Source organism: Anomalospiza imberbis, chromosome 3 (genome assembly GCF_031753505.1).
Source record: "Anomalospiza imberbis isolate Cuckoo-Finch-1a 21T00152 chromosome 3, ASM3175350v1, whole genome shotgun sequence".
Lineage (NCBI taxonomy): Eukaryota > Metazoa > Chordata > Aves > Passeriformes > Viduidae > Anomalospiza > Anomalospiza imberbis.
Window position 1 is genome coordinate 96112673 of NC_089683.1, and position 26089 is coordinate 96138761.

At 36.2% G+C, this 26089-nt stretch overlaps 1 protein-coding gene across 4 annotated transcripts in view; it reads left to right on the forward strand.

Moving 5' to 3' along the window:
- CAMKMT (calmodulin-lysine N-methyltransferase) overlaps positions 1–26089 on the forward strand; it is a 208151-nt gene that overhangs the window by 161073 nt on the left and 20989 nt on the right. For all 4 annotated transcript variants that reach the window (XM_068185879.1, XM_068185881.1, XM_068185882.1 and 1 more), the window contains exons 4-7: positions 4637–4697; positions 7665–7719; positions 8771–8834; positions 13986–14052. In XM_068185879.1, coding sequence (XP_068041980.1) covers positions 4637–4697; positions 7665–7719; positions 8771–8834; positions 13986–14052 — 247 coding nt within the window. The remainder of the gene's footprint in view (positions 1–4636; positions 4698–7664; positions 7720–8770; positions 8835–13985; positions 14053–26089) is intronic.

Sequence of the window (26089 nt, forward strand, 5' to 3'; positions counted from 1 at the left end):
CTAGCATGAGTTAAGCGCATGTGGGACAGCTTTATACCTCCTACTCAGAGCTCTCAGGGACAGCTCACCTGTCACCTCCACTTGTCCCTATGTTTCCTGTGTGTAGTGCTGGCAGACAGTAGAGAAGAGTTCCACTAATCTTGCACTTAAAGTAATCAGTAGCTAGCGTGATTTCTTTGTACCTGTGGAGCGTTGCTGAAACGTAATAGTTCCAATAGTCAGATGTCTTTCTTAAGAATACACGTCTCAAAATTCTTTTCTACTGACATGATGTTCTTTAAGAACTTCACATCACATCTCAATATTTGTTATCCCAAGGTTGACAGCATTCTGTAAAATGTGTGGTAAAAAGCAACAGGAGGAGAGAAACATTTTTTTTTTTTTTCCAATACTGGATAATTTATTTCTGGTAGACAATTTTCTGTACTATCAGAGTATTCAGCATTTTTAGATTTGTTGCAGAAGAAGCACAGGCTTTGTGTAGCTTTGTACTAGTGCTCTAGCTGAATGTTACAACACAACATCCTCAAAAGATTGTGTACACGTGGCTTAGTCCACGTGGCTTGAAGGCTGCTTTAAGAAGCTATTGTGCCATGACTAGTGCAGAAAAACCTGACACTTTCCAATAGCAAGCACTATGAAAGTGATAAAACCAACTTAAGTTATGGTTCTTTCCATTGTTATGATTTTTTTTTTAGTGTTGTTCCTCTGTAGGAAGAGCTTGGGCAACATTTCATGGTTACAAGGACGACTTGGGTTATTTTTCTTGCACTTCACATAATTTCATTCTGTGTGTCTAAGTAACTTAATCTGTCCCTGTCTCTTACTTTGGTTCCTGATGTGCAAACTTGAGATAGTAGAAATTCATGATATCATCAAGTTCTTGTGAGGAAGACTCCATTGCTGTGGTGACATTTTATGATATGGTGACAAGTGCTATAGGAATGCCTGCGTTTTGTATGGCTGTGATGCATTTGTAGCATTTCTCTATTCACCATCGTACAATTTAATGATATTATTTTTCTACTTCTTCTACTCTAATACCTATCATAAATCTGTCTGGAAATAGACATCATCTTTCTAATGGCATTTGTAGTGAGAATCCTGCTCCATCCTAGTGGTGAAAGGATACTTCAAGAGTTGTAATGTGGGCAGGCATGAGCTCTGTCTCTGTCCCATGTCTCCAGACATACCCATACTTGAGGGTCTCCTTTGAACACCAGTGCAACTTAATTTTTTCATATGTTTCAATAGAGATGCCAGTGCTTTCTGGCAATTATTCTCTGTTTCAAGTTGTAGTTATCAAGGTGATAAAGAATTTTAAAACCTCCAGTAAATGTCACAAAATATTTATTTTTGCAGAAAGAAACTCTTGTTTCTCTCTGTTTCTGTTTCACCATACAGTGAGATTTTTAGACCCTCTGTCTAGGACTTGAAGAATATTTATAGCCTTGAAAAGACAAGCACCATTTGGGGGGGTCTTTTGATATTCTTTTGCCTATGCATCTGTAAATAGTTTGCTATCATGTAAGTAATTGTACATGTAAATAGGTAGAATCCAGTGTTGTGTATTTATAATCAAATTCAGAAATCAAAATGCAAATAATTTTATTTTAAATATGAAAGAATTTTTTTAGGAAACTTAGTCCATATCCATATGTATGTGTTTGCAGGAAATAAATTATGCTTTTCACAACATAGTAGTAGTTGTTAACTCATAGGAATTGTGCATTGCTGCATTATAGCTCTATGTTTTCTAACAGAAGCAGAACTATCTTTCTTGCACTTGGAACTTCAAAATGTAGGTCATTGTGTTGGTGAATGTAGGTCAGAGTGAGGAGGAAGAAGACAGAATGCAAACTCCTCCACATGGATCTTTAAGCTTATCCCTATTTTGAAGGTAAAGAAGCTTACCTACCTGTTCAGGCATGTGAAACTTTTCCTTTCACTAAAATTAACACTGGTATCCTGGCTTCTGGCTTCTTGGCTTAGCTGGGAGAACTGTGTGCTTCCACACTTGAGACTTATTCATGAAAGGCCTCCTGACTCCTGCTTCTTTAGCTTCCAGACGCTTACACCATTGCTGAGGTGATCCTTCCTTCCCTGTGGGAAGGAGAGCTGTGCGCGTTGCTGGCATCTGCCTAAAGAAGAGCATTGTCTTTGCAAAGGTGCTTCACCCTTCTCTCAGCACAGAGCTATCTGATACACCTGCAGTTCCAGCCAGTATCAACATTGTAATGCTAGCAGGGGAAGGAACGGTGACCCCTCAGAAAAGATTCAGTGACACCATTCAAAGTGCCCTCTCAATAATATCTGCAGAAAAGTGGGAGACATTTGACTGAGGATACTGTAAAGTCAGATGGTGAAGGATGTTTGCTACAATTGACTAGTATTTTTAAAATTCACTCAGGCTAGAAGTTTGCTATAAAAGGGTTTCAGTTTTTTATGGTTGTGGATGTAAGGGTTTTTGTAATGTGAGATATAAATATTATAAACGGTGTTAAATTAGCCATGTCTTCACTAAATAATAAAAAAAAACTTTTATTGCTTGAGTATACACCAGTCACTGCAAACTGAAACATTCTTTATGTTACACACTAAAATATTTAAACAGTCATTATATTTATTGCAAAATCTGTCATTTTAGCATATTTCAGTGCTCAAAAGCATTGAAATGCTCAAAGGGAGATAAAAAACCCTGTACAATTCTTAGTGTATGTTTCACTAAAGAATGGATATTCTTTTATGAGTATTTTATTTTAACCCTTAGCAAGTTTAAGCAAAATAGCACATTCAAAAACACCTGATCAGACTGAACTGTCATAAACAGGACAAATACAAGTATTGCATTAGTAGTTTTGTCATTCTATTTTTTCCCTTTAAATATCTTTTTAATGCAAAAGCTATGTACAAAGTTTTGGACAAATCCTGTCTTGGCTTTTGTTTGATTTGCATGCAGTCAAGATTTTTTTTGAATTTTTATTATTTCTCACTAGGAGTAAGGGTAGTTCAGAATACTTACTGGATGGAAAGGACGAATTACATTGATGATGGTTTCAGTCACAGGCTTTAAGTGATTTAAAGAATGACAGTTTTTCTCGCAAACTTCTGGTTCTGTAAAAAATGTAGTGATGTTTTTAGCCTTGAGAACAAAATATGGTAAAAATGGTCTAAAGGATACGCATACACAGTAAGCTGCATGGAATTCAACTTACTTGTCTAGAAATATCTAAAAGATGCTCTGTATGTCAAATAAGTTTACTGGAACTGTTGAAATGTCTGTAGTTCATAATATGAAGTTTGTGTCTCAATTCTTAATCTCGTGTGTTGGTGGATGGGGGAAGTCAACTCTGGATTTTACCTGTGGACAGACACGTAAACATGGTTTTTCATTGCTAAGCAACCCCAGATGAAAAACACATACAGCCATAATTCAGCTGCATATGCCTTGGATTTTTCCTCCTTTAACTTTGGGAGCCTTTGCAGACACAACTCAAGTTCCGGAGTATGAGTCTGATTTCCTCAGGCCTGCTCTAGCAATGAAGTCTGGTGCCTGCAGGAGAGCATTCAAGGCATACAGGACCTGTGCTGCCCTCTCCATGGGCCACAGCACTTCTGTTGGACATTCCAGTCAGGTGGGAAACTGGTCTGGCAAAACAGCCAGTTTCATGAGACTGGTTTTGAAGAAATAAATTTACATGGAAGCTTCTAAGTAGTTGTCAATGTTGATGATGACCAGTGTAAGTTTTATGATGGAAGCTAATGAATTCATAAATAATACAGATTAGGTGAAGAAAGTGTGATTTCTCCTGGATATTTCTGTAGGAGAACTAGGGGAATTCAAATGAAAATGGCAGGGAAGCGAGTATAAAATTAGAGAGGAGGGGTTTCTTTGTACAGCAGGGTGAAACTGTGGTGCTTCCTGGTGCAGCTCTGGAAAGTTTACCACAGAGCAACCAGAAAAATCCTTCAATGCCTGTTAAGAAGAACTTACCACTTGTATTTCCTCTCCTCCTTCTTCTGAATTGCTTGAGCCACAGCTAGAAATCACACTTTTATTGCCCTAGTCCTGGATTTGTCCTTAGCATGTGCTGCTGGTTAGTTTCCCTTACAGTCAGACTGATGCCTGACCTAACACAAACTAAGAGAAAAGGAGCTAAGTAAAAAAAAACTGTAAAGAAATTGAGTGACTGTAGGATGATGATGATGATGATGTAGCTAATGAAAAACTAGAGGGCTCCTCTCCCCTGTTCGAAACAGGGGACAAGGCAAAGTTGGCCTTTCATCTGGCCTGGTACAAACAGGTTGATGGTCATGTGAATGCCCCAGTGAATTAAATTTTATATGACTTTTAAAGTCTTGAGTATTGCATGTATATGTGTAGATATATGAGTATGTTTATGTGTGCGTGCGTGTATCTACAAATTTCTGATCATTAGTTGTGATGAAATCTATGAAATACTCAATTCCAGTGCTTAAATCCTAGGTCTTCTTTCTATTTTTCTTTATTCCGTGTTATTATGGCAAATATAGAAAATAAAACAGTGGGTAGAGGTCTGCAAATGGTAATATGCATTCAGATATTATTTTAGACCAGAAAAAAATCTGTTCTAAGGCAAATATCTTTGTTTTATAGGTCTCTGGCCATCTGAAGAAGTGCTGGCTTACTACTGCCTAAAGCATAATGAAATATTCAGGTACAGAGTTAAACATAAAAAGATATTTTCCAATCTCTTAGTTTTATTGTATCTGCATGGTAAAGATTGCTATGATTTAAGTCTTCAGATTAAATTTAAAATGTTCAAGGTGAAAGCATGTTGCTCTTAACAAAGAATTCTGAGCTGCCTTTGGGTACTAATATTGCACAGCAAGCTTTCTGCTATATGTCAAAGACTTTTGATTTCCTCTCAAGGCGTTTTATTTCACTTTGATTTTTGGGAAACAAAAGTGAAGCTCCAATCGATCAGTGCTGATTGTGAAGGTCAGGAAAAATAAGATATTCTTTAAACTGACATCTGTTGCAAAAGCAAGCAAAATATTATCTGATGAAATACATAATAATCACTGCATATAGTAAGAAGAATTTGCACCTGTTTTTAAGTGTTGTGAAACAGTTTTGAAACATCCTTCACTTTTATTCCAAACTTGTAGAAGTCAGCTATCAAGGCTCCAATAGGAACATCTAAATATAAAATCCATCCTGCGTCTGCTTTCCTTTCCCCTGACTATACTGAGATTTGCACTTGGAAATCCTTGAAGTTTCATTGTCTGGAGGATGAATAGGGTGCAAAAAAAGCTATTATAACAATGCATTTGGAGGCATAAATTCCATTCTGCATGAGGGTGTAAGGCAAATACCAAGTAAACCAGCTTGGAGTATACGAAACCCCAGTCTGTGTAAATATGGTGTTGAGTAAAATCAGGAAGACCAAACTGTAAGTCTCTGCCCCTTGTACCAAATGAGCAACTTGCTTAGACTCCTATCTGTAATCAAAGACCTGGCACCAAAGTATGCCCTGGTCCATAAAACCTCGTTCCTACTCCATCCACCACCTGAACAAAGTGCGGCCCATTATGGGAGGCAGCTCATATGCCTGATCTGACAGCCACTGCTCCTTCCTCCCAGATTGGTTGTGTGCCTTCTGCTGCTGCAGTGATGTCCCTGTAGCACTTTGCTGTCTGGCCCTATGCTCATATGCTCTACTTCTTCTCCAGGGCTCCTCACAGCAAACCTCGTGTGCTGCTCACTCAGAGGGTATTTTCCTAGTTTGGGTATGCAAGCTGTGATACTCAGAGACAACGATCAGTCAAGCTTCCATGGAGTAAATGGGCAGTTTCACATCCTGATTTCTCAGGATTATGCCCTTCTGACAGTACTCTCAGAGTAGAGTTTCTTATGTTAATTCTCATTTATAAATGTCACTATATGTTGCCTGAGGGACAGATACAACTTTTAAAACTTGCTAGTAAGGGAATTTGCACTGAAATAAATTTCATATCCATAAAGTTTTGTGTGTATGTGTATGCTCATTTACTTTGTACATAGCAATTTGATTCAAAATGCACTAAAAGCTTTACACTGGATACTTCCCGTGTTTATTTCAGTAAGTATGATTCTTATAGAGGAATAAGTGCCTTGTAAGCCTTATATATAATGACATGTATAAAGTTTTAATATATAATACACTTGGTTTAGAAAAACTAAAACTTATTTGAGTAAAAACCGACAATTATTCTACTTAAAGTTCCAAATTGCAAATTTCCCCCTATTTGTTTTATATTCTTACTGGGTTTATGTATGGCTTGTTCCTCCAAGGTATGTCTTTCTTTTGTCTCATTTTGATTACACAGGACAGCTAGACTTTTTTCAAATAAAATTTGTGGTGTCTAAGAAAAATAAATCTAACCCGTCCAGACAGTGAGCATTATTATACAGTCATACAGCCTAGTCCGCTCGTCTCAGTGAACAAAATACCAGCATCTTTATATTGATACTGATACAGCATCCTAGATACTCTTCCTAAATATCACTGTTGAGTGAGTAGGGAGGTAACCCTTTCAGATAAAAATAGACTTTCAGATGTTAATGTTTTAGGGGAGAAGAAAAGATGCACCAAAAAATGCAACCAAAAAACCCCCCAAAACCAGACTCAACCAAACAGTTAAGCTAAAATTCCATTTTCTGCCTATCGGAAGTGTCTCAATGGGAATGCTTCTGCCAGCTGTAACAGTTGCCGCAGATTTTACTGTAAAGCAGCATGTTCCTAAGCTGAGGCTCTGCCTTGCCCCAGACACTGCTTCACACACAGTTTCAGTGCAGGGTCAGCATCCCTCCCTCCTCCCCTCCTGGGGCAGGCTATGGCTCTGGAGGACATTCTTTATGGCTCCCCCTGCAAGCTCCCATCCGGCACACTCTCCGTGCCAAATTATATTTCACATGCACGTCTTAATAACAGCACAGTATGGTCTGAGTTAAAAGCAGCCTTTTAGACCATGTATTCAGCCCTTTGATCGGACTCAGTTTAGGCTCTTGACACTAACTTCGTTTAGTTTTCTGAGGCTTAACCGTTTGCTGTTCCCATCGTTGTTCATAACAGCATTGTTTGTAGGTCACTTGCAGTTTTAAGTGCTAATTGAAGGATCAGATTTCTTAGTGTGTAATTATTTTGTGGTATACAGCTTGCTTTAAAACTTCTCTCTTTTTAATATAAAAAGGCTTTTAGGCATAACTGTATGGAGAGATATATAAATAATATTAATTTCCCCATTTACTTCTCTAGCTGTTTTTGCAAGAATGAATGTGGATTAACATTGTTATCCTTTCCTAACAATTATCTTTCGCTACTCTAGCTAGTTTAGTTCTAAAAGACAGAGCCATTGACAAGGGAAAAAAGGGAACCTTCTCAGATTTTTCAGCTCAGCGGTGGTAATGTTGCACTGAACACTAATGAGGGAACCCCCACTGATTTGCCTGCTTTGTGACTTTTCTATTTCATAATTATTTTAAAACGCAAAACGACATGAGGTAGCCTAGTCATGTCTCTACAACTTCCTGGTAGCTCAGTTCTTACTGCAGATGGCAATTTGTTCTTGTAACATATATGTCTCTCTGACCATTTTCATCTAATTTGTATGGGTTCTACCATTTCCTTTCTCTCTTTCAGGGACCTTGCTGTGTGTGAGCTAGGGGGTGGCATGACATGCTTGGCTGGGCTCATGGTAGGTCTTTTCTCAATTCCAATCCCATTCAGAGGAAGAAACAAAAGGAAAAATGTTCCAGTGCCTCCAACTGCTGGGTCAGAGAACTGTCAACAGCCTCAGCTGCGGTCAAGCTGCAGAGTCTTGAGAGACCTTCTAGATTGACTTGCTTTCGTATCATATTGATTTTATGGTTGCCTCGATGAGCAGAAACATTTTACCTCGGTGTAGTCAATATCTTTTGTTGTGACATTCCAGGCCACGTACGGTCTGTCTTTCATTGCCATAGCCGAAGCTTTTTTTTTTTTCAGATTATAGTCCCATTTGCTAAGATACAGGAATAGCCTGGCGAATCACAGTTGGAGCACCATGATATAGCTGCTAATGTTTTGCCTGCATTATTACACCAACAAACATGATCCAGAGCTCTCGGTAATTAGATTCTTTTGAATTAGATTGGCCATTCAGGAGAGTCGTTCACCATTCTCTGGGTTCTGAGTCATGTATTCAGGAGATATTATGTAGCAGTGCAGTGCATTAGACAAGTTTTTATGTCTCTACAAATAAAAGCATATTGTTACACTGATTGGCATTTGACAAACCTGTCGCTCTTATACAATGTGTCGAGGTTACAGCCCAATGTGCGAGCATGTCAAAGCTCACAAAAAAATTACCCTTACAAAGCCATCTGCCTGCAATGCAAAGTTATATGAAGGGCATCAGGCAGTCAGACAGAAGCAAGCTGAAAGGCAGAGTGACAGCCTTGTATGATGGCTCTACTAGATAAACAGAAGCCCGCAAATGAAAGCCTCTCAGAATACCATCATCGGCTGTCACAATGCAATTACGGAACAGAATGATAGCAAGATAGAGGCTCCCGCAAATGGAATGATAAAAGTATTGACTGATTTGATTGAATGATTAAAATAATGCAGACATAAAATGAAAAAAGATTGAAGATTGTTACAGAGAAATAGGTGAGGAAGCATGATACTGAAGGCTTGTCACTCCTGTCTTCACTTCCACACAGACAAGCATATTTGCTCATTGTTTGCTGTGCTCTTTTTTTCAGGTTGCTATTTCTGCAGATGTCAAAGAAGTTCTGTTAACTGATGGAAATGAAAAGGCCATCAAAAGTATCCTTATTCAGATAGAAAACTGGTTTGTTGTGCTCGTTCCTTTTTACTGGCTGAGTAACAATCGATATAAAGACAGACAGCATGGGGCATATTAGAAAAAGTCCCCACATAAGTAATTAAAAAACAGATGTGGAATATCTTGAACAGAGCAGCAGCTTCCCCCATAATAAATGCCACATTTTCTCCATTAATTAAAAATGCACATGTTGGTATAGAGCAGGTACAGTAGCACTCGTGGTTGAGTGCTGGAAGATTCATGTGTGTATGCTGCACATTACAGGAGGTGTAGAAGGGAATCGAATCATTAGCTCCCCTTTGTGTATCTGTTTTGCATAAGAGCTAGATTTTTTTTCCTACTTTCCGATACTAGCCCCTTAAAGCATGCTCAGCATTCATATATTTTCAGAGCTTTTCCAGTGTATGTTGAAATGTTTCATTGTTGCTGCTAAGTTATAACTGCCTACAAATTACCCATTTAGTCTTCTTAATCAATTACCAATTTATCATTATTTCTCTTGATGTAAGATTGCAAAACTCCTCTGTCCCTTGTAGGAAGTATTTTATTGTATTTCTTACATTAGAATAAATTGCTATTATGCCCTTCTAATATCAACAGATAGTTCATAAAATTGAACTGGACTTGGGTTAAGCAAGAGAATGAGTGAGCATGATTTGTAGCCACGTTAAATATCAGCACAGAACAAGAACAGATATATATGGTGAATACTAATAGCCCTTAGAAACTGAGAGGAAAAAAGGAAGATATCTATTTGCCTTTGTTCCTTGATAATATTTCCATTTACATTTTCAGGCAGGCTAATTTTTCAGGTTTTGGCCACTGCAACATCAGAATTATTTCTTTTTGATATTTGTATGTATTTGAGAGCTAATGTAGTGAGTACTTAGTAAAAAAAAAAAATTAAACTAATCTGTGGCTTAAATAAATTGCAGTTGCTGGTGCCTGTTAAAAATGAGGCATTTCAGTGCAATAATATTAGCTACTACCTTTATAAAAAACTTTCTCAAACGTAACTGAGGTAACTATAACTGCTGACAACACTTGAACAATTTCACATTAAAAACAGTCAATCCTTGATCATATCTGTTAAAACTTGAAGTAAGCCTGCTAAAAGTCTCTTTTTCTTGAAAAGGCAAGTTCTCACCTGTTTTCCAGGGATTATTATTTTGTTAAATTCTAATGTGTTAGACTTGTGTCTTAAGGAGGAAGTGTTCATTATTCTGTGTATTTTAATCAGAACCACCCTTCCAATCTTTCTTCCATGTCATTATGAAGATAAAAAAGGTAGGAGAAAAGAAGTGTTTCAAAACTAGTCTAACAAAACAAACTCATGTTGTATAGAAGCATAGGTATTTAACAAAAGGTCATTTTACCCACAAAAAGCTTTAGGTGGGCTCAGTAATCATCAACTCAGCAAATGTATTACATAGCAGATTCCATAAACATACCTGAACTTTTTTGAAATGTAGAAGTATTCTATAACAAGGAAAATGGGCAAGTGCGAAAATATTCACTCAGTCCTTGGAATTAAACAAATAAAAGTGCTTTTATTCCTGAAAAAGATACTGTTAATATTATCTAATTATCACACCTTAGCTTTTCACAATATATTTTAGAAACATCTTCTGTTCCCAAAAGTCTCACAAGAGGTCTTCATCTGTATTCACTCAGTGAATCCCTTTCAGGGAAGTGATTGGTGGACGGCTCTAACAGGAATTTATTTTTCTTTTTTAACATTTGGTGCTCAGAAGGCTCAGCATTCAAAGTGCTTTTATTGTGTTGGATTTTACAATGGGCTTAATATTAGCAGGGTGCCAAAGTGCAGCAGACTAAGAACTTTACTGTGTAGGTGAAATGTATTCTTAAAAGTGCACATAATAAAATTTCTGTTGCATTTTTGTATGGTTCTTGGACTTCAGTAGTAATTTTATGATCTGTCTTACGGTAATTTTCTTTTGCACTTTTTTCTATAGTGACTGGCTGTAATAGAAGTTTAGGCTAAATTTAGATCTGTCTCAGCCTCACTAGACTCACTGAAATCAGGATAGAATTTTAGGTGCAATTGGAAGTAGCATTCACCCCAAGTGCCACTGGCTACAAATTATGTATTTTTGCTTGTTCTTATTATTGCTGATGTCATTTTTTGATTGTTTAGCATAACAAATTAAAGTAATGTGGGATAAAATACTGTTTTCTTTTCTAGAGTCTGCTCTTCAGGAATAGTTAATGTCTAGTATTATGGTTTTTATGTAGGTATTATAGATTAAAATAATCTTGTTTTAAAATTACTGTTTACATCTTCCCTTTAAATTTCTTAGGAAGCTTAAATTACATGCCAGTCATACTATAATATCCAAAAATTACTTTCCAAAAAGTAAAAGTGGTTGTCAACAAAAAAGAAAAAAAAATCCCTGTCAGAAGCCAGGAAATCACCAAGCAAGCCTGCTAATTATTCTTAATGGGCAAGATGAGCACATTAAGAAACAAATGAATACATCAGTGAAATGTAATTGAAAATCGACCTGGCAATAGTGCATTGCATCTGAGAATCTGCCTTTGTATTATCAACATCATCATAATTATTGTTGTTTTTGTGGTTGCTATCGCTATTCAGTGAGCATAACTAACAGCTTTGCTTTGTGAAATCTCAAGCTTTTGAGGATTTGATTTTTCTTTTGATTTTTGACATGCTTCCGATTAGTCTCCATTTCAAACTGCCACATGAAGTATTCACTATGTATGTTTTCAATATCTGTATTAGGATACGCTATTGAAATGTTAGAAGTTAAAAAAATTTTGACGAATCAATCAAATAATTGCTGCCATTCTAACCCTCTCATTGTGAAATATATTGCTATATTTTGTATTAATCAATGATCTTATGTATGATGCTTACGAAGGTTTTAAAAAGGATATTATGGCTTGAGTTGGTAGACCATTTAAAGGACTTCACTCTAACTCCTTTTGCTTATCATGAACAGGTTTGAATTGATTCAATAGATCGTTTATATTGCAAAATCAATAAAATAAAGACAGATGTTACTTCTTTTGCCACCTTGTTCAGAACTTTATTGTTAATTTAGTGTTTTATCTAAATTCTTTCAGTATCATTTAAATAAGGAAAGTATTAGTATTAAAACTATAGGCATTTCAAGTGAATAATGGAGATATACGGGGGCAAAGTTATCAGATTCATCCCCTGTTGTAATTTTGGTTGATATGCATTCAAATACAAATTTTTCAACTTAGCTTATATGTGTGACATAAGTCAGTCATGAACATCAAATTTTATTTTCTCAAAACACTGGAAGCATCTTTACTCACTTTGACATTTCCAAATCCAAGGATAAGTTTCATTTTAGTAAAAATTGTCTCCTATTTCAGAGAGGCTGGGTACTTTTTGCCTTAGCTCTGTTTCACACCATGAACTGGTGACTTGAACTACTGTCTGAAAGCATCAGTAGCATAAAACATTGTTACAGTGCACTGTAATGGCCATTAAAATACAGTGTATGGATCTTTCAACAGTCCGGGGAAATTTAGGTTAGAAGGGTCATGTTTAGCCTTAATGCCCGAAGATACAGGCTCTTAAATTATTTTTAAAATCTAGTGTTAATGTGTTTATAACCATTACTAATAGTTTTGTTCAGTTATATAATTTAAGTGCAGTGTAGCTAATTTATCAACAATGTTATTTCTGCCCCTATTTAAAAGTAGTATGATCTGCTGATGGAGTTATTTATGCCTTCCTTTTGCTGCCCATGTGTAGACCATTCATTTACTACTCCTTATTGAGTGTTGTGGAAATTATTTAAAAGGCACATCCAAACTACAAAGATTTGTTTAAACCAGTTTTCTGTCATTCCATTTCTAGTTTTTACTTCACAAAATGCCAGTTGTCTTTTCCAGTGTTTGGATAGAGACTTTCCTGAAATAACTTTTCTTAAATAACCAACTCCATTAAGAAGACAAATTATGTGATTTCAGCAAAGCAAAGAAAAAGATATATCAAAGCAAAGAAAAGGATATATCAGCAATATTTCAAATTAGCCTGACTTGTATTCAATCTTCTTGTAAGAGCACTTTTGAAAGTTCTGACATATTTTGTGGACCTAGAAACATCCTCCTAATTAGCATCAGATTTCCTATCCCTTAAATAAAAAAGAAAGAATCTTTTACATCTTTACCAAAAGGTACACTTAAAATAATTATTTACATTTGAAAGTGAACCATTCAGGAATGCATGGATTCACACTGAGTAGCAATTAATATTCTCAGAGTTTTCACTTACTTGCTACACCTTTTCCTTTGTTAGTGAGTGGCTTCTCACTAGCCACATATAATTGATCATGATGGTTATCTTCCTAGCCATAGATGACTGGTCCCAGCTTCCCCTGAAAGTTTTCCTTGACAGCCCTTGCTTTAACCTGCCTGAATGACTACCCAAATTTGTGACTTGAATTTCCAAACTACAAGAAGCTGAGACACAAGGCTGAGGTACTGTTGTGGTATCTAAGGCACTTACTGCTTTCCACTCTTTTAAGGTGGTTCTCAAGAAAGAAAATGGACTAGAAACTCCTTTGCCTATAGGTTAAGGTACTTCTGTTGTGTGTTGGATTCGCCCAAACAGAGCCAAGAACATAGTTATGTCTCTTGTGGGTAGGTTCTTAAAACACATAAACCTCCAAAATCTCAGCATTAGGTATAGTGATAACAGTGAAAAGCAGCACAAACTAGAGTGAACATTTAGTGATTTTAAAAATTTCAGTTTTCCATGGTTGTAATTCATATATTTGTAAATAGTTACTTTTAAATATCTGATGTATGGGACATTTTTTTCACTTCCTTCTATAGCTACAGGGCTAGAAATTCCTTAAATTAAAGACTAAATAGAAGCAGAAAAGTAGAGCAAATTGCTGCATAGATGTATGGCTGATGTGCTGGAGTAGCAATGTAAAATGTATGCTTCTGAAAAAAGATCGACTCTTAGCACAGACTAAAGAAGAGCAAACAGATAAGAGCATTATGAAGGCATTATAAATGGAAAATAGTTGGGTTTATTATTCTTATTATTGCTCTAGTTTTGTAGATAATTCTTTTGTAGATAATTCTTAACAGTTATACTACAGATGTAAATGAAATCATCACAAGAAACCAAAATGCCGGAGCATTTAAGGCTCAGAAGGTGTCAAGCTGGTAAGATTGTACTAAACTTTTTTACTGATTCTTGCATGTACTTCTCTATTAATATAGATGTGAAATGTATGCAAAAGTGTGAAAGTGTGACCTGTGTTACTGATGCTCATACAGGTGTGTATATGTAAGTAGGTAAGTGATGCAAGAGAGACATTTAAAAGTGTTTTTTAAAAATAGCAAATACAGTATGATTAACCTTGGTGACAAACCCTCTCTTTCCTTTTTATCTTTTTTTAATTTACGCTATGTCTCTTCAGTCTATGATTTATAGCATGGTTGAAATTTGTCTGCTTCAAAGTCAACACTACCCGTTGTACTGAAAATGAGATTTGGAATGAATATATCTAAATCTCTGTCAGATTTCATTTTAAATGGCTCTGAAAATTTAGGGTGACAACAAATCCCATTTGCCCCTGAGGTATATGATGGAACATCCATGGGAGGTTTTTTGGTCATCCTGTCTGTGTGATCATTATTATGTTGTCACTGCAAAGACAGATGGGGAGCATGGGAACCAAGAACAGTGTGTTCACCTCTCGCAGTGCTTTAAAAGTAAATTATAAAGCACTTCATATTTGTGGTATAAGGTTAAGAATTAGAAAATGGTTACCTAAGAGCAAATAGTACAGTCTTATTTGTGTATTTAAAATTTTTTTGATGACTCACATTGCAGAGAAGCACTCAGTACTTCTAAACCTGGCAAAAGTAAAGCTGAAAAAGGGCTGAGGAAGGCAAAGTGTTAATGCAGAATAAGCTTATTCATATAGAGGGTTAGACCTGTATGGTTTTAATGGCTATCATTCACATCATTTAATCCTACGCCTACGTAGCCATTCTATGTAGAGAAGTTAGTTTAAGTGAGCACTTAGGGCTAGAAAAATTCTGCCTTCATTAGGGGGTGTGTGCATATAAGTTAGGGATACATCTCTGCATCCTAATAAGAGCCTGCCAAGTAGATAGAGGCCATGTGGATCCCAGGAATGGTCTTTCAGTTTCCATGTGCTAAACACCTCTTCTGAGCAGCCTCAGACACTCTGCTGAGGAGAGGCTGTGTGGTATGTCCATCCAGAAGCTTAGATTTTTTTAGATTTCCAATTGTTCTATACTTTATATGAGATTTCAGATTTCATCCCTTGTCAAGACTTCAAACCTGGTCTTTTAGATATCAATCAAAAGCACATTTTCTACCCTGTCCTCATTTACATTTATCTAATGCTTAAGGTCATTTGTGATCATTTGAGTGTATTTCAGCATATGGAATCAGTGAATAATAGATTTCAGCCTCACGCTGTGAAGAAAGATTGTGTTTTTACGAGACATGATGTTGTTTACTGGGTGTTAATAATCACTAATTAATAAACATATCTAGACATCATGAAATGTTGCATTTTAAGGACTTAAAATGTCAAGTGTTTAACTTCTTGACTGCAATAGCGTTTGAGGCCTTAGTTGCGTAAATAAAATAATTAAATTACAATATAATGTGAAGCACTATATGAAAATAAAAGACTCATTATAACACTTGATTTTTAATTCTACTTTCTTAAGGCTTTTGCAGATTTGTTGTAACAGTATAAAGTTTTATAAAATGACTATTCAAATGACTCTCTAATGGATTGATCAGTCCTCTAGATTCAGTAATGTTGTAGGAAGTAACAAAGTTATATGATCCCTTCTTAACGCCTTGAGGGAACTAAAAGGCTGATGCAAAGTCTGAAATATTACTGTAACCTTGATTCACTTTTCCTGCAGATGAAAACCTTAGTTACATAATGGTTGTGGGGAGGAAAAAAAAAGGAGAAAAAAAAAAACACAAGAAAATGAAGAAAACGTACTGTTTTGGATGGAAGAATGCCACACAGGCATGCAAAGTGACATTCAGTGATTTCTTTTACATTGATCAGATGTTGCAGGCAAATGAATATAGTGATGTCTGTAAGTGACTTACTGAGCATCGATTTAATCTGGAGAAGGCATCTTCTTTCCTATAATCATTTAGACAGTGTCCAGTCTTGCAACTTCAGAGTGGGTAGTGCAAAGTTAAAAGCTTCTTTCTGTATAAAAGATGATACAGGATAGTCTCTTCTCACAGCACCTTCATCTTATGTCAGGATCTTGCACTCTTTTCCTTGCACAGGAGCAGAAGTTATCAGTATGAGAATCAGTTTGAGACTGTTCTGGATATTTAAGTCTATGCCTAGAAAGTATGCCAAAACCTGCATGGAGCAAAAAGAACAATCTGGTATCAGCCAAGAGAAGTTAGATTAGGACAACGTGACATACATTTATTTATTTAGATTTATACAAAATGCAGTAAATGAGTACTTATCTAGCCCTCTGCCAAGTCTTGATCATTGTTTAAAAATACAGTAATGTAAGCCAAATTGCCAGTTTGTCATATTATGTGTTATAATGTAATAATAGCAAGCAGTTTACTTTGCAGTGGATATACAATTATATTTTATTTTTATTTTTCATTAATATTCCCAGGATTTCTTGCTTATGTTTACTAGAAAGAGATACAGTAATACCACCAAGTTACTAGTAATGTCTTGCCATAGTGAAGGGTATTAATACCATGTATGTGTTCAACAATTTTATTTTTTTTTACAGTTCAGAAATTATCCATGAATTGCATTGTTTACCCTATGACTTAGCATATGTTTCTTTGTCCCATCAGCCATTACTGGCTTGACATGCGTTATATCATTTTTTAACATGTCCACCAATCATTAAATTAACAACAACAAAGTCAAGAAATCCTTGTTCCTTGTTTTCTATTTGTTTTAGTGGGGAAATCATCCTGGAACAGCTGTTTGAGTAGTAGAAGTTTGAAAAGTTGTTGTTATTACAAATGTCATAATGGAAAAGCTTTACCGAAGAGGAAGGCTTGCAATGCATTCTGCAGGTTAACAGACTCAGTCTGTCCTACCGACTAGGGAATTTGTTCTTCCTTCAGATTCCCTTGTCTGAGAACATGCAAATCTGTAAAGAACAAAAGTTGTGTTCTAATTGCTGATATGGGACTTGTGGAGTTTTAGCTGTGGACAAGTCTATTGTTTTGCTAAGAGTTGCCTCAGAGAGATTCCATTTCACGTGAGGATGTAAACGAAGACATGTAACATCAAGACAGTAACAGAAATGCTTGTGGCAGTGCACCCTTTGGTTTGATTAGTAATAGTGTATCATACACTCTTTATTCATTCCACAGTCAACTGTAGAACCCACATCAAGAATTAATTACCATGTAACTAAAAGAGACAATTCCTTCTGCTTAAATATTAACAGATAGGTTATAATTTTATTTGAGATTTTAGTATTCCTTACCAATGTAATGCAATTACAAGTTTCCAGAACTAAATCCATAATGGAAAAAAAGTCTTTCAAAGTACTGAACAGCATCCAGCATAGCAGTAGATGAGGTCTCAATGATAGAGCACTGAGCTATATTGTCCTGATTGTATTCTTATATTACTTTCCTCTTTATAATTGCAAAGGTGAATATTTTACCTTACTGCGATGTTCTTCAAATATGTCAACTTCATAACCTTCCTGATTTCAACTGGTCTTGTAACAGGTTCCATCAATGTGGTTCAGACTTTCTCTCTGCTTTCTTTCATCAAAATGACCTTAGTGTAGGTAAATTCAAACTTTTTGAAAACATTTTATTGAATTCACTGTGTTTGTCACCTTAGCAACCCTAAAGGAATCCCTTTCTTCCAACTACTTTTCCAGGCTCCTCAAGTAACACTCTTGCCTGATAGCAACTGCTGGTAAGGAGGAAGCTGCCAAAAGGAACATTTCCTGCTCTCTGGTTAAGAAGAAAAAGTTGCTGGTTCCTGCTCACTTAATTTGATCACTTCATATATATGGGGAGATAATGGCTTGTGTGCTCATGTCCATTCTGAAGTTGTAGCTCTTTATCACAGAAAACTCAATTCAGGTGGAAAGCATTCTACACCTCTGATCATACTTGCCGTGCTCTGTATCTTTTTAGGTTTCAATCTACTTATTTTTAGATGACTGTGATCAGTACTGCATTCAAAGTGTGCATAAATAGGTATATGTAGTGGAATAATTACGCTTTTTCCCTTCTAAAAATGTTGCCCTTCTAAAAATGTTTAACAGTGATCTGCTTTTTTCACTGCAGCTGAGCACAGAGCTAATAGTTTCATGACACTGTCTGTCACAACATCAGGAGCTTTCCAGTGATGGTCATTTTGGAGACCTTAATTTTCTATATAAAGTGATAATTATTTTTTCAGTTGGGCACTTTGCATTTATCCACACTGAATTTAATTTGTCATTTTATTCTTCAATTACTCATCCTTCTTTTTCATTTTTCTCCTTTCATCCTTCTGCAATCTTTCACAGTCTGGACTTTTCCTTACTGTCTTCAATGACTTCTTAACATCAGCAAACTTTGCCATCTCGATGCTCATCTCTTGTAAACATGTTGACTAGAGCAGGTCCCAGGGGAACTCCACTGATTATGTCCCTCCACTGTGAGAACTGACCATTTGCTACTGCCCTGTTCCCTGATTTTGTTCTATTATTTAGCCATGTCAGGACTCTTCTTCAGTGACAGTCTGTTTTCCTAGAATGTTGATAGTGAGGATCTTTGCCAATAGCTTTTTTGGAATCAGAGGCAGGCTGTCTTACCCTGATCTCCCTTATCTGAATACATGTTAATGCCTTTGAAGGGCTTAAGGTTTGTAAAACATGACTTCCTTTTACAGAAGACATATCTAAAAAGACTTCTGTGCTGAAATGTCTTCAGTTTCTTCCACAGTGAAGTGAATATTTTGCACTGTTGCAAAGAATTAATCTCACCTCTCTGAAATGTCCTTATCCTCTGTCAGTACCCATTGTGTATCCCAATTATGAGCTGGCAGCAAGATTTAGCACAAAAGGAAGAGTTCACTTATTCTTGACCTGCTTGATTTTATTATTATTTTTAGTTTTTCTTCAGCTGGGTGCAACTTCAGCTTTTGGAGGAATACTTGAACAATCTTTTTTAGCATTTAACCATACCAGCTGACTTTCACAAACTTCCAAGCCTCTCCTATTTGTGTATTTTGCCCAGTTGTGTTGCCTTAATAAAGTACATTTTAAATTGTATTATACCTTTGTCTGTCTTTGTGAGGACAGATAAGAATACATAAGGAGAAAAATTTTAAGTCTTACCAAGCTTTGTAAAAAAATTTCTATGAATTTGGACTAACAGGGGAAAAAAGTGTAAAACTATTACATTGCATTATTTTAAATCATTCTTTCTCAGGTCTTTAACTATTTCATGGTGGTCTCCTCTTAGCTTAAAAAACTTGCTCTTGGTAAAACTATTCCTCTTGTATTCTCTTGTGCTGCACAAAAAGATTAGGAGGAGACCACTGATATGAGAAGGTGTAGATCTTTCGTCCCAGGGCTTTAAAGGAGAAAGTCCTTGAGGTGTTAGAGTCGAAGATTATTTCTTCAATTCTTTTTTTTTCTCCATCGTTCCAACCATGTTCTACATTATTTCCTGATTGATGATGTTACCATTGTACCTTTGTCTACCCTTCCTTGTCTACCTTGGCTCTACATTAGTAGGCAGTTATCAAGTACATCTTACACACTTTCAGTGGGTTCTCTCCTTCACAGACACTCTCAGCTAATCTTTGCCATAACAAACTTGAAATTTTGACAAGATTATGTTTACAGTGTTGTCTTTGTTTATTTCATTAGAAGTTACTCAAAAGTTAACCAAGGATACTGAAAATGGATGAGGTCCTGGAAATGGGCAGAAGAGTGAATCAGGGTTTGGAAATGAGAGAGTTAAAGAGCTTCATTTACTTGTCAAATAAATAATTTGGTTGTTAAGAAATGAATTGATTATGATCTGAAAATCTCATTTGAAGAAAATAAATCTTTAACAGAAGATCAGTCTTTAATCTAGTTTACAAGTACTTAACAAGATATAGAAACTGAAGCTAAGCAAATTCAGCCTAGAAAAAAAAATGAGATTTGACAGAATGATAATACTTTAGAACATCTTTCCATAGGAAGTAATAGTTTCTTAAGCAGGGAGTGTGTTTGAATCTTTCTGAAACATACGTATCAGTTTCCTGAGATATATGGGCTTGATACAGAGCTTTGAAATCTTGGATGTTTATTGTGGTGCCCTCTGCCTTGAGAATTTAAACACTTGTGAACTACATCTTCTCTGCTGTTTTTAAGTTTTCCTCCATTTAGTCCTTCTGCACCTGCCTTGTTCATTTTACATTCTTGGGTTTTTTCCTTCTGGTTCCCTTGATTATTCTCCCCATGGGTAAACTATTTTCCATAGAGCAAGAAACGGATCTTTTCCTTCATATGTTTACACATATGGGATCCTATCAGTACAGTTGTGTCACATGTGTTTATGCTGTCTTGCACTTTGAAATTATGTATTTTTTATACCATATCATTGAGAAACATTTTTTTTCCAAATGTCCTTCATGGCCATTGCTAAAAACAGCAGTCAGTTTCCAAATAAAGGCTGATTTAGAATGTATGGATGTAGAGGGAGGATGTGAAAAGTCAAATTAGCAAAGTATTTCTTTTTTATTAATGTCTTTGTATTTATTTTTATTAATGTCTTTTTCATACAAGATATTCTCATTTGTTTTAAATAAATAGCCACACTTGTGCTGAATGTTGGCTTGTGATGTGTCTACAAAATGAAACGATTTATTCTACAACAGTTGTATTTACATGCAGTGCATTAATTATGTCCCAAAAACTTAGTAGCTTTTGATACACAGCAAATGTGTAAGTGTTAATACTGTTAGTTTTGAAGACAAAGCTGTAATGTTCCCATCTGAATTTTAGCAAAATATGTTGTACAAAATACAAGAGAGAAAATATGTTCTTAGAATAAGGAATAAGGCAAGTGTGTAATTTTATAATGCACTTTTTAAGAGGAACTTTTAGGCAAGAAAATCTAGATAGGATCATGGAATCATAGAATATCTAAGTATTGAAGAGGCCCATAGTTGGGTGTGGTGGCTTTTTACTTCTTTTATATTGCCATGTTAATGTGATGGAGTTTAAATCCTGAATTGTTGTACCAGATACTTTATAAACACAGAGCAAAAAGGCAACTCGTGTTTGGGAATCCGTGATCTAAGACCAGAAAGATATACGGTGAGGAAGGATAACAAGGATAACTGAAGCCAGATGAGAGGCAGAGTTGGAGGCACAAGAGCCCCTTCTCTGTTTTTAGGTGCTATTTTAAAGGGCAGTTTCAAGGATAATGGAGTAAGTCTGTGAATATTGTGGATAATGTAGCAGAAGAAAGTTGTACATGTGTGTGCTTGAAAAGTTAAGTGGAAGATGTAGACTGACATTAGGGCTGATTAAAGAAGGGACTTATCCTTTCAATATTGAATAAGAGACAAAAAATAGGGGTGTGAACAGTTGTGAAGCATTTGGAAATGACAACTTGCAACTTACCTGGAGGAGGACAGAGAAAGATGACAAGATCAGAGTTGTAGGCAAGAAAAACAACCTTTGCAGCAGCCTGCTGAATAAATATTAATATGGCAAGCCTGCATTTTCCACGAGCAGAGAGAACAGTATTGTGATGTTTAGATGTAAGTGATGATGACATGGTCAAGAGGTTGAGTGGATTGGATTGGTAAGAAACTTCTTAGAGGTACTATGCAGAGAGAATAACCAACAGAGCTGAGTTAGGCAGATACAGAGAAAGGTCTAAACTAAGCCTAGATTACAGATTAGAATTAATGGTTATGTCCAAAATGATGATCCATAAAATGTAGTTACAATGCCTTGTAGTACTTTAGATGCAATGAGCTTCTCACTCACTGAGGCTCTGAAAAATACTGAATTAGGCATCTGTATGCACAGTATGAATAGAGAAATGAGTAGGTTTTTAGCTTTTATGGATGATATAGCCGAGAAATAAAATTCAGGGGAAGAAAAGGTTGAGGTGGAACATTGTGAAATTATGAGAAATGTGGGAAATGTCTGAAGATAAGAAGAGCATATTTTAAAAATTGTAAGACAATTAAAATAACCCAAGCATAAAACGGGGGAATTAAGAATTAAAGCAAAGAGGAAGATATATTGGTTTTAAGAGAGATGAAATGTCCAGGATACTGAGAATAAAGGGCAGATATTAAGCCTAGCTTTAGAAAAATCATGAGTATACTTTGACAAGAGCAAATAAGTAACATGGAAGTTGCCAAAACCTGCAAGGATATTGTTAGAAGAATGTGCCTATTGAAAATTGTAAATATCACATTAGTAATGCTTAGAAATCTAAGAGGAAAGGAAAAATGGTTGTACCTGCAGTTGAGAGCTTAACTTTGGTCCCTTCAAACCAGATATGCACTATAGGGAATGAGATAATGGATAAGAACACAAAGCAAAGTAAAGCAGTGAAAGTAAGAAAGGTAGAAGGTGAAAGAAGGTGGAGAAATAAGAGCAGCCTTGTGAGAATATAATAAGAAAGATGGGGAAATTATAGTGGGCAATTTTGCAAGATTTCTCAGAGGAGTTGTAATGATAGGTGTACACATTGCCTCTATCTCTAGATTAAAATCCATCTTCTTGATCTTTATACATAACTAAGGACTCTCAAACCAAGATCAAGGTGCAGAGAAACATCTTGATGATACCTTTTGTTAATGTGTTAATGAACTTGCTTGCTTAATGTCATAGAAAAAGTCATATAAGCCTCCAGACAAAACCTTTTCCCTGAACCTGTACACTTTCCAATGATAATGCTTTTCAAAGATTGAAACTTAAATTAAAATATGAAAAGAAGAGGTGGGTAGATAGAGATTCTTGGTAGCTGTTCATCTGCTAATTGGGATGATTTTAAAAATCCTTATTAAAACTACTAATGCATTTTGAAGCAAGTAAGGCTTTTGTCCTTTTTTCTAATTTTGAATTTTTGTCTTTATCTGCACAACTACTTATCTGCTAATTTGAGAGCTACTCTAGCTTGTGCCATTCATCACAAGAACATCTCAGAGGGTCTTGGAAATGTTTCAAGTTTTAACAATCAGAGACTTAACCTGTTTTTTCTCATATAAGTTACCTGCCTAGACACACTAGGAAGACAAACACTGAATAACAGAAGTTGAATAATAATAGTAATGAAGAATTTTGCATGAGAAATAAAACCTGGTAAAATCAGGTCTTTTGTTGTAGATTGCTGAGATACTTTACCAGTGTAAGGAAAAGAGTGTTGACATTTGTCAGGCTATCCTCCATAAATTAGAATTACTGTACAGGGGAAGCCTTGGCTGCTGTAACTATCCCTGGAACATTAGCTATTTTATTATGATTTTTTTTTTCTTTGAAATACTTGGGGCTATTTGGGGGTACATTTTTGTGCTTTAAGTCTCATGTTTTCTTATTTGATCTTTATGTTCCAATATCATAATTCTTATGTCTTAACCAAATCACATTTTCTGACTTACTTGTCAATTGAAAAGAAAAACCAGGGGTGAAACAAAGAGTTTCTTTGATTGTTTGTGTCATGTGTTGTTTGGAGTTTTTTAAAATGAATTTGTTTCAGAATTCTTCAGAATGGTAGGTAGCCTAGGAAACTAAAGCATCAGTACATCTTTTCTCAGACTATTTTGATAGGATGCCTTATCCCTGACCTGGAGAAGCCACCTCTGCATGTGAGAGGACAGTTCATTTTCCATAGCTCATTTAGACCTTGTCCTTCTTGCTAGGACTACCATCAGGATTGCTAATTATAGTAATAGGTTTGTGACATGGGTATTTTTCCTCTGAAAACTGGTCAAATTCATTTGGTACAGGCCATAAATCGGCCATTAGTGGCTACAAAGTTTCAGCCACTCTCACTTTAACCTAAGTGCAGTAGTGTTTTTCTCTTGCACCTTATTTCATTTTTAATGTTCTTCTTGTAGACCAAAAGAGCTCCCAGCTGTTTTATATTTCCATTGGGTCTCAGACTCTTTTCTGGTGAAACTCAGTTGCCTGTTTTCACTTGATAGAAACTAAGCCTGCATGAGTTAAATAAGCCAGTACAAAATAGTGTCAAGTGGGCTTTACACAGCCTTGAGCATATTGGTTTGTTGGTTTGTTTGGGTTTTTTTTAACAAAAAAAAAATCACTGAAGGTGTGGCTTGGACAGAAATATACAGTAAAGCCTATTTCTCAAATGTACAGTGTAATTTCAGTTCTTAGTACAGTAGCACCTTCCTTCAAAAGAAAGGCATAAAAATATTGTTGCTTCAAAACTTACTTTGCTGGAAGAAAAGTGACTTCAGAGAAAAATGTGGCTTACGTAAACTAATTTAGTATCCTTGTAAAGGAGCAAGAGGAAAATACAGCTGGGCTTGCATTTTCTTCATGCTGGCACTCCACACGATACTAGCAATTTAAGAGACTTTCTGTGGTGTGGTATTTTTGCACTCATTTCTACTTTTTAAAAGAAAATTTCATAAAAACTGAGATTTTCAGATTTCCATTGCTACCACTTTTCTGGATTTCCTGGCAGTGATTTTTTTTTTTTTTTAATGGAAATGCAATCAGCCCTTGCTTCATGGTGCCTTCAGTATTTCTTTCAGGTCAGACCACTAAGTTCAAGAGCCACATCTTCAGTAATCCATGAAAAAATTATTGTTCCTCACTCCCTTACTACATATAGATACATGCATTTAGCTACCTTTTCCAGGATTGTTTTGTAATACCAGTGGATTTTTCTGTACTTTGTAGTCAGGAATTGCATTTGGATTACAAATTGTTTTTGGCTAGTTGGTGGTATTTATATAAGTCCTAAGGCTGATTCACTGTTTTCATTAGCACTAGAACTCAGAATAGCTGATTCAGAACCAGGCTGATTCTGACATTAGTGTTAACGATGGAATTGTGCTGACACTGAGCAGAATTGATTCTGATTCCCAGATATGCAGGGACATGTCTGCTTTACAGGTGCAGGTGCAGATGTTCGAAGGCAGCTCCTGCAAATCTGTGGAAGCAGGTAACAGTGTAGATAGGGGAGCCCTGGGTAAGCTACTGGAGCTGTTTTGGAGGTTGTAACCGGTACTGCATTCCACGTCCCTGGCTGTGCCTCCTTTACTAGTCACGCTTGCACTTAGCTAAAGATAGCATGGATAAATATATACAGCCTGTACTTCCATCTCTTCCACCAGTGTGCACACATCCTGAGTCAGACCAGAATGAGTCCCACTAGTGTTTATTGTTTTTACAAATTATATTTCATTTACATGGTGATTTCCCTGCAGGAATAAAGATTTTCCTGTATTTTGGAAAATATATGGCAAAGTTCATTTTGAATTGGTAAATTTTTTATTGGCCTTTGCATAATTATGATATCTTCATGAGCGCAGCTGTACTGAAGCTAGAGATCAAAAACAGCCCTTGTAGTAGGTCAGAAAAAGGGAGAAAGATTGGCTTATGGATGGATGTGGTGCCCTTAGCTCCCTCCTTTTAACAATACAGATGCCAGTCATGTTGCAATACTGCTCATGCTCCTGGCAACTTGTCAATTCCATACTTTGCTCAGCACTTTGGTTTATGAGTTTTTACCTCTTGACACAAACTCCTCTGTGCCTACAGTAGGTGTGCACAAAAAATACTGTGCTTCAGGTGCCCAGCAGAAACCTGACAGTAACGTGAGGGAGGGTGGTTGGGTTTGGTTTTGATTTTTTTGCAGGAGGAGGCACCTGTGCTGCCTTCACAATTGCATGTGTGAAGGATAGTAAACATATGGGTTAAAAAAAATCATAATTCAAATATCTATACTGGTACTGATCAGATCTCTGTTTCTGTAGCAATGAGAACCAAAGGTGGCCTTTTAAGGCTCACAGTTTTTCTACCAATTTCCAGTTCTGCTTCAGGCTTCTTAAAGTATTAGAGTGCGTGCTTTAAACCCACAAAACTTACCTTTACCTAATTTTCACCATTCTAACCTAAGTTTCCACGGAAACAGGGTAGAAAAAGCCGCTGGTAGCCAGCAGGCAGCCAGCAGCTGAGAGTGAGAACTCTCCTT